Genomic DNA, 8,933 nt, shown 5'->3' with positions numbered 1-8,933 from the left:
GAAAACCCTAGCCGTCTTTCTCTTTTCCAATTTGTGTATCTCTAATTCTAACAGTAAATACAACAAACTTATAACTTATATACTTATTATCTATGTTCTAATATATAAGATAATTTTTCCAAAATTTTGTTGGCTTATTTCACTCTCATTCCTGACATTCTATAGACTCAAGCTAAATGTGAGGAAAGAATTATTGTATTTTTTTTTGCTAATGTCAAGTTTCGAATCAAGTACCTCTAGTTTGCAAAGTGACTCCTTAACCAATTGTCTACTTGAGAAACAGGCAAAAATTATTGAATTTAATATAATAACATTAAGGCTTAACTGCATATTTAATGACTTATGTTTATTTAATATAATAGCATTAAAGCTTATTTGATCCTTTATAGACTTATGTTTTTTTTAACACTTTGGTGTTTATTTTATTTATTTATAAAAAATAAAAAAATTATATGTTACAAATACAAAAAATTAAAGGATCTGTTACAAAAAAAAAAATTAAAATAAAGGATTGCAGTGTAATTTTGGCTATTTTATATACATTTGATTTGTCAAAAAATAGGGGACCGTACTGAACAATTTTTGTTCTACATTGTTTGATTTGAAACTGGTTATGGAACTGTACAGTAAACCATATCATAACTTTTTGTCCACGTTACAACTATAAAAAATATGAAAATACCCATTTTATTTTCGAATATAAAAATATTACCGGTCTATATTTTTCCGTTACAGTTTTATCTTGTTCTTTTATTATCTTGTTTTTGTTGTGTTGTTCTGTCCAGTTATTGCAATTTTACGAATCAAATACACTCATCCTTGCCAGTGATGTTAATCTGCAGGGTACACCTATAAATCATTCAATTGGTATCCTACGTATCACTATGATTAATCTATGATCTTTCTTTTTCACGGGATTGCATGAATATTTCAGTAAATAAGGGTCAGGTGTTTCGCATCTCCGCCAAAGGTAATCTCATTGTTCTTGTTCTAATATTTTGCTTTCTTTCTTTCACTTTGGATTTTCATGGTGCCATGCTTGTTTTCTGTTTGATAAAATGCTTCAATGCTGCTTTTAATGGTTGAGATTATTGTGTTTCTTGTGCTTGTAAAATTCTGCATATTCAGAAAAATATGATGATTATCATGAGCTTCTAAATTCATGTTTTTATTATGTGAATGTTTTTTAATTGTAAATCTTGCTAAGTCTGTGATAGAAAATGTTTAGTTTAGTTTTGAAATGAGAAAAACAACATAAGAAGATATTAGTGGTTAGTTTTGTAACAACTTCTGCCCCTCTTGTTCTTCCGGTTCCGGATATTCTAGCAACTTCTGCCCCTCTTGCGCTTTTTTATTCTGTTAGACGTAACTTCACTCACAATTTAATGACTAAGTTCTTGCTCTCTAAGACTAGGCCTACTCCTCTCGGTGTTCTTCCAAGTTTTAGAGGAATTTTAGAGATGCGATTAAGTGTATCTGATGCTTCTTTCCTAGCATGTTAATTTCACCACAAATTTTGACTTAAAACATAAAATTTTACCAACAATAGTACAAGTGGTAAGGGTCTTGGCCGCGTGGTCAGGGGTTTGAATCCTGACTCTTGGAAATGGAAAGAATTCAGTTGGGAGGAAAGAACCATTTTGTGCGTCTCACATATTTCTCGTTGGAGATTAGTCATCTTTAACAATGATGAAAACTTCGTACCTATATCATAGTAACAAAAAAAGAAAACATAAAATCTCAATATTTGAATCGATGGACCCAAATTAACTCATCTATCACAGCTGGTCCCATCTATAAACATCAATAAGAACATAGCATGCATCACAAATTTAGTCCGAACAGTATAGAAGTTTCCTTGTTCTGTTACTTAGTTGTAACCCAATTGTTTCGGTTTGGCCATTAACACCAAATCACCATAGGCATATTAGTTTATCTGCCTTGAACTTCACTCAGAGTTACATTGTTGTTTGAGGTAGATTGATGACTTTTTTGAGAAGATTGTGTACTTCTTGGATTTTGCTTGTAAACAAATGCAACTTTCCCTGGAGGAGGAAGATGTGTAATCTCACTTATAAGCATCAAAACAACAGTTGATATATTTGGTCTTTCTCTTGGAAGTTCTTGCACACATAGAAGTCCTATGTGTATGCACCTCAACATGCTGCTCTCAAAGCATGGATCCCATACTTCTGGATCTATTAGAGATCTAATGTTGTCCTCTAACCATAGCTTCCATGCCTAATAAGAAAAACATTATAATAAAATTGTTAACAATAATAGTGAGATTCTTGAATAAGCTTCCAACACTATTATTTGTTAAAATTAAAGTAGGCTTTTCCCCTAATAAGGTCAATGAAATCCACATAAATTTTAGACAATAATGAAGTGTTGAGAGTGTATTTCAAGCACATAGTATCTCATATGTATTAAGGGCATGAAAAATATAGACTTACAAAGCCTACAAGACTAAGAGAATCCTCGTGGTGATAAAAGCTACTATTTCTCCTTCCGCTAACAATCTCTAGCAATAAAACCCCAAAACTATAGACATCTGATTTCTCAGAGAAAAGTCCCTCCATTGCATATTCAGGCGGCATATAACCACTGTATTTCAAACATATATTATAATAACACAAGTAAAAATTCAACCACTGATTCCAACATTATAATGTCAAATGATATAGGACTACATACTATGTTCCAACAACTCTCTTTGTGTTAGCTTCATCATCTTCTTCTCCACCTTTAACAATTCTAGCTAAACCAAAGTCTGATATTTTTGGAATCATGTTACCATCAAGTAAGATGTTGCTTGCTTTCAAATCTCTATGTATGATCCTTAGTCTCGAGTCTCTATGAAGATAGAGTATACCTCGAGCTATTCCTTCGATTATGTTTGATCTCTTTCTCCAATCTAAAATTCTCTTTTGTAGTGGATCTTAAAAAAATAAATAAATAAATGTGATTCCAAATTGGGTACTTTAACAACTACAAATAGAAACAAACATATTAGGAGATATTTGGATATACAACATACTTAAGTGCTTATGAATTAACTATTTGGACAATTGAAGAACTTAGGGCGCAAGGTATAGTTTTCAGAAACTATTTAGCAAGTAAAGAAATTATTCAATATTTTTTTAATCCACCACCAAGTGAGCTAACAATTTTAATTTGAGGTAAGAATACAAAAGAGGCAAAAGAACATACCAAAGAGAAAGGCATCCAAACTCTTATTTGGCATGAACTCATAAACCAACATTTGCTCGCCCCTTTCAACGCAACAACCCATAAGTCTTACAAGATTGCGATGTTGAAGTTTTGAAATCACTAATACTTCATTCATGAATTCTTCTATTCCTTGTCCAGATGCTTTTGAGAGTCTTTTCACCGCAATTTCGTGGCCATCTTCCATTATTCCCTAGACAGTGTGAAAAATATTTTAATATTGAATTTATTGTATATAATGCAAAAAATGACATACAAAACTTTAGACAAAATCACCTTGTATACTGGGCCAAAACCTCCCTTCCCAAGCATGTTATCAATGTGAAAATTGTTTGTGGCAGTTTCGAGCTTTTTAAAATCATATAGTGGTAGTTCATCCAATTTCATTTGTTTTTGTCCTCTCATAATCGAGTTTTGAGGCTGTCCTTCTGAATACGTTTGTAAGTTTGTTAACATATGAATATATATAGTCAGCACAAAAAATAATGTAAAAACTTACAAAAATAAATAACTCTCTTATAAATAAATTAAAAAAAAAAAGATTAAGTTCACCCTTAAACTTACTCTATTGACTTGAAAAATGTCAATAGTTAATGTTCTTCAATTTAAGAAAGAAATAGAAATAAGGCAAATATACCTTTATGTCTAGCAGAACACTTCCTCCACAAAAGATAAGCACATATAACAAATGTAAGTGCTCCTATCCCTCCAACAATAGGAATGATTATTAAACTCTTGTTGAGCCCTTTTTTCTTTTTATTATCTGCAACTGTAGCTGTACCCAACATATTGGAATGAGTGATTAAATGTTCTACTAATGTGTTTTAGACTCTGACATCAATAAAAATTATGTCTCGTGTCAAAGTGACTGATATTAAATTTTGATCAGAATAAAATCTTACAAGGTTATCCGGGTGGTTGGGAATTAGGTGAACGGTGAATGGAGATGGGAGCTGCGATGGCGAAGGGATTTTTTTGTGTGGGAGGAGACGCTAGTCCATGAAATGTTACAAATGATTTCGTCTGTGACCATCACGGATGCGGAGGATAGGTGGGTTTGGAGTCTAGATAGGGAGGCAGGGTTTTCAGTTATCACTTTATGTTTTTTTGGAGAGAAGATTACTGCCTCAGGAACCGAGGTCTTCACTGCAGAGTTTTGCTTTTAAATATATTTGGAAGAGTGGTGTCCCATCTAAGGTGAGTGCTTTCTCGTGCCAATTGATGCTGGATAAAATCCCTACTAGAGAGAATTTGCAATGGAGAGGGGTGATTAGAAGTGAAGAAGCCATCTGTCCTTTTTGTGCCGGGGAGGTTGAAACGCGCGACATTTATTTCTGCATTGCAGGTTTACTGCTGATATCTGGTATGCTGTGATTCGGTGGTTAGGAGCCACTGCAGTGCTTCCAGCCAATGTCTTAATGTCCTACGGTATGCTGGTAGGGTGCGGTAATAATAAGAAGTGGAAAAAGGGATTTTCAATTGTCTGGCTTGCGATTGTGTGGGCTATTTGGAAGGCTCGAAACAACTGAGTCTTTAACAACACAGAGGTGGAAGCGGAAGAAGTGGTGGATTACATACAACGTATTTCTTGGCAGTGGTATTTGAATAGCATCGCAATATGTCCCTGTCTGCTATATGATTGGGTCTGGAATCCTTGGGATTGTATGTTGCGCTGAGCAGGGTTGCTGAGTTTTCGTAGTGACTTATGTTTTTGGGTGTGGCTGCTGAGGTCTTTTGGTCCTGCGTTGTTCCCGATTTTGTCTATTGGCTGCTTAATTTATGTTTTTAGTGTGGTTGTATTTCTGGTTGTTTTTGTGTTTCTGTAATTTGGTTCAAGGTGTGGGCGCTGTGTGTGTCTATGGTACCTTGTGTAGGTGTGTTGTTGTATTAAACTTTTAGCCACCAAGTACTTCTTGTGCCTTGTTGTGCTACTTAAATAAAGTTCATTTGCAGTTCAAAAAAAAAAAAAAGAATAAAATCTTACAAATGTTCCAAAAAAAAAAAAAATAGATAATAAACTAGATAATCTCACTTGAAACAAAAGCAAAATATTCTTAGTTTTGCAAAATATTCTAAGAATCGAAAGAAAGAGAGAAATGATACCTAGTTCTGCCGGTACACGAATGAAGAGATCAACTCCTCCGTAAGAAAATTTCTGCAAATCAATTAAATCTCCACTCCAATACATACAACCTATATAAGGATCATATGCATGTGCCAAACAAGAACAATTTTCCAAACAATCTGTTTCACACTGATTTTGATTACCAACTGATCTTTCAATAAAATCTGGAACTTTCATATTATGTTTCACAGAAAAACCATCTTGTTTAACATCACTTGATCCATTCTTCAAAATCTCACACTTCAAGTTAAATCCTTTTTTCCTCACACAACCATTAGTCCAATTACTTAAACTCCATTCCACCAAATTCTTTGGCTCAAACCCTTCAAAACAACTACAAATTGGTACACTAGAATTATCACAACTCCCAAATGGCCCACATTTTCCGTAAAAGTCACACTCATTTTGATCAATCTCAAAACTAAGAAATTCTGTTTTATTAATATACTCAACCAACTTAAGTGTTCCATGGTATGTCAATGAGAGAATTCCAAACTTAGTTTTGTCGGCGAAATCGTAAGTTAAATAAGCAGTTCCATCACCATCATCGGGATTTAATGCCCAACCGAATAAATACTCCGTTAACATTCTTGGCGATCCGAGAAAAACCGTTCCATTCCATGGACCAGTTCTCCAATGAATATTTTTATCATGCCAAATAAAAATTTCTGGTGCATCCAATCTTTCAAGACTAGCTGAAAAATGTCCTGAAGAAGGATCATTTTCACTTTTCCATGATACAAAAGCTATTTTCTCATGTGTTACTTTGTTCGCAGCAATTCTCATGGTTGGAACACCTGCATCTGTAGGGTGTGAGAAACTATCCCAAATTGTTTCTCCAGAATTGATGTCTCTTAGAATCAAGTTTCCTAAATCATTAAGTTGAGCTGTTGAATTTCTTGAAATATTTGAAATATTTGTTGTCCAAATGATGATACCATTTTGACTGTTCAATATTACAAGATTACCATATTTGTCAATTGTGACTAATCCTGATGAATCTTTAAGAGGCTGATCTCTGTTTGCAATCCATATGTTGTTGGTTTCATTGATGTACCAAATTCCTAGGTAACGGTTTGTTGAATTTATTGGACTGAAAAATCCTAGGTTAAAATTTGTGTTGTTTGAGGTTATTGTCCCTTGGTCATTGAGTGATTTGGATGATGTAATTGTGTCGTTGGCTGAACTATAACATGAATAAAAGGTACAAAATATGAGGAAAGTAATGAACAAGTGATTTATGTTATGACTTAGGAAAGCCATAAATGTGTAACAATAATGTTTAGATGATGATGTTTTTTGAGGAATACTAGGATTTAGTTTGGTGACAAATTGTGTAGTCGTTGAGATGGTTTATTAAGAAGCCAAATTGTATCTGCTCATGTCATGGGTGGCTATTTTTCCACAAAATAAAACTAAAGAACTAAGAAAGTCAACTGGTGACAATTTGGTAATACTCAATAGAAGTGTTCAACGGGTAACACTCAAAGTCTCAAACTAAGTCAATCAAGTTCATGTCCAACTCAAACTAACACATATATATTATTTAATTTTTTTATTTTTTTTTAAATTTTTTCTCAACTATGTGAGTGTAACCAAATCGAGACCAAATATTAATGGTCCATGCAAGTATTTCTCTAAATTATACTACCTCCGTCCATAATTTTTTTATTACGTAGCTTAGTGACTAAAAATTTCACCTTCAAGATGAAAAAGTGGGTGTCCAGGGTTCGAACCCCGACCCTGCATATAATAATAATAATATGTGATGTCATTTAACAATTGAGTTAAGCTCATGGAGACTACATTCGTCCATAATTATAAGACCTTTATGAAAAACAAATTCTTGTCCCTTTATATAAGACTCTCTGAATTTTCAACCACATTAATTAATTATTTACCAAATATACCCCTAATTATTCAATTTTTTTTAGATTACCATGATATTAATACGAAGTTTCCACCGCCGATAGTAATGACTAATCTCCGTAGGGGAACCTGTGCGACACACGAGGTGGGTTCTCCCCTCCCAACCGAATTTTCTCCATACGCGTGAGCCATGAATCGAACCCATGACCACATGTTTAAGGGGACCAAGACCCTTACCACTTGAAAAACAATTCATTGTTGGTATTTTACTTCTTTTTCTACATCTTAAAAGATAAAATTGTAAAAACAACATCCACAATCAATAAATTTATTACTACTATCAACTTTCTTAACAACCGTGAATTAGTCACGCGGTCTTATATTTAGGGACAAAGATAATAACTTGCTTTGAGGAAAAAATTGTTCTAAATTATAAGTCATTTTGAGAAAAAATTATCTTAAATTATAAGTCGTTTTACTATATCAATGAAACAATATTTTTTTCCTTATCTCTCAATAGTTTTTTTTTTTTTAATGAAATAATTTTGAAAATAACTCATAATTTCTTTTTTTTATATACAAAACTAATTATATTTCTTAAAATGTGTGAAATGATCAAAACGACTTAAGTAAATTTTTTTGTTTATATTATTAAATGAATTTAAAAAGTGTCTTTTTACTTATATTATGTCATGGGGAGAGTAAAAGCTAACCTTAATTTATGATGGCTATCTTTATAAATATTATATACAGTAATATTATAGTATATTGATTGATTTTGATAGAAGTAAAAAATACAAGAAAATCAACTAAAACAATAGTCAATTATTATGCTGACGTTGTGAGTTTGAATTCATTCACGGGTTTAGTTAGATCAATGATTTGTAAATTAACATGTCACATTCATGTCTTTGTTTTGCTGCAAAGAGGAAAAGAAGATCGATTCAGATAGGATGCTGATAGGAAGATAATCCTATACTATCAAGCTAAGAAACTATGCGAATAAAGCTATAATTATGAAAACAATAAAATTATTCTAAGAAATAAAAGATAATTTTTTTCTTTTTTCCTTGATTTCTAATGGCTAAATGAGCGCGCGCGCACACACATATATATATATATATATAGGGGGCTGCTAACTTAGACCCAGTTGGGTCTAAGTTAGCAAGGTGCACCTTTTCAGTTGGACAAAAATACCCATTCTTTTTAATTAATTAACCAAATTACCATCAATGGACGCGGATCCAGTGTCGCGCGCGTACCGCAGGACCATGGTTACAAACCGTTGATTTCCATCAGACAGCCAAGATCTGATCTCATCAAGACTGTCTGATCAATCAGACAGCCCAGATCATCCGAATCCATCAGATTCCAGCGCGTGCACCACACTGGATTACACCCTGGAGAGAGAAAAATCTACTTTTTAAAAGCAGGACACGTGTCGCTGTCTGATCGGCTGGGCGTGATTTTTTTCCATTTAATACTTTGAACTCAATTATTTCGTTGTAAATTAATTTTTTATTTTTTTTTTATACCAAAATTCATAATTTTTTTTTCTCTACAAATAGAGACTTGGTTCGTTTGATTTGGACGCAGAAAAAAAAACCCAATTTTTCACTACCTTAATCTCATTTTTCACTACCTTACATCAACTCACTGAAACCATTCTACCAGCAAAATGGTTTCAGATTACAACTCTCTGAAACCA

The 8,933-nt window shown here is 33.2% G+C and overlaps 1 protein-coding gene across 1 annotated transcript; it reads right to left on the bottom strand.

The window, feature by feature from the left end:
- Nucleotides 1-1,621: 1,621 nt before the first annotated feature.
- Nucleotides 1,622-6,752, bottom strand: LOC123883533 (G-type lectin S-receptor-like serine/threonine-protein kinase At1g11300). Its single transcript, XM_045932376.1, has 7 exons — nucleotides 5,335-6,752; nucleotides 3,869-4,006; nucleotides 3,508-3,659; nucleotides 3,214-3,424; nucleotides 2,698-2,941; nucleotides 2,457-2,607; nucleotides 1,622-2,241 (listed from the first exon to the last, which is right to left on the bottom strand). The coding sequence occupies exons 1-7, from the start codon at nucleotides 6,617-6,619 to the stop codon at nucleotides 1,933-1,935; spliced, it is 2,490 nt and encodes an 829-aa protein (XP_045788332.1). The 5' UTR covers nucleotides 6,620-6,752; the 3' UTR covers nucleotides 1,622-1,932.
- Nucleotides 6,753-8,933: the final 2,181 nt, after the last annotated feature.

The sequence above is a fragment of the Trifolium pratense genome, linkage group LG5, assembly GCF_020283565.1.
Source record: "Trifolium pratense cultivar HEN17-A07 linkage group LG5, ARS_RC_1.1, whole genome shotgun sequence".
Taxonomy (NCBI): Eukaryota; Viridiplantae; Streptophyta; class Magnoliopsida; order Fabales; family Fabaceae; genus Trifolium; species Trifolium pratense.
This window is presented reverse-complemented; position numbering and strand designations above follow the sequence as displayed.

What these genes read in the sequence shown, in the direction of transcription:
- LOC123883533 (XM_045932376.1), bottom strand. Translation starts at nt 6,619, where the DNA reads ATGGCTTTCCTAAGTCATAACATAAATCACTTGTTCATTACTTTCCTC. An exon ending in TCGTGTACCGGCAGAACTAG is followed by an intron (nt 4,007 to 5,334) that starts GTATCATTTCTC and finishes TGTTGGGTACAG; the next exon opens with CTACAGTTGCAGATAATAAA. An exon ending in GTGTTCTGCTAGACATAAAG is followed by an intron (nt 3,660 to 3,868) that starts GTATATTTGCCT and finishes AAACGTATTCAG; the next exon opens with AAGGACAGCCTCAAAACTCG.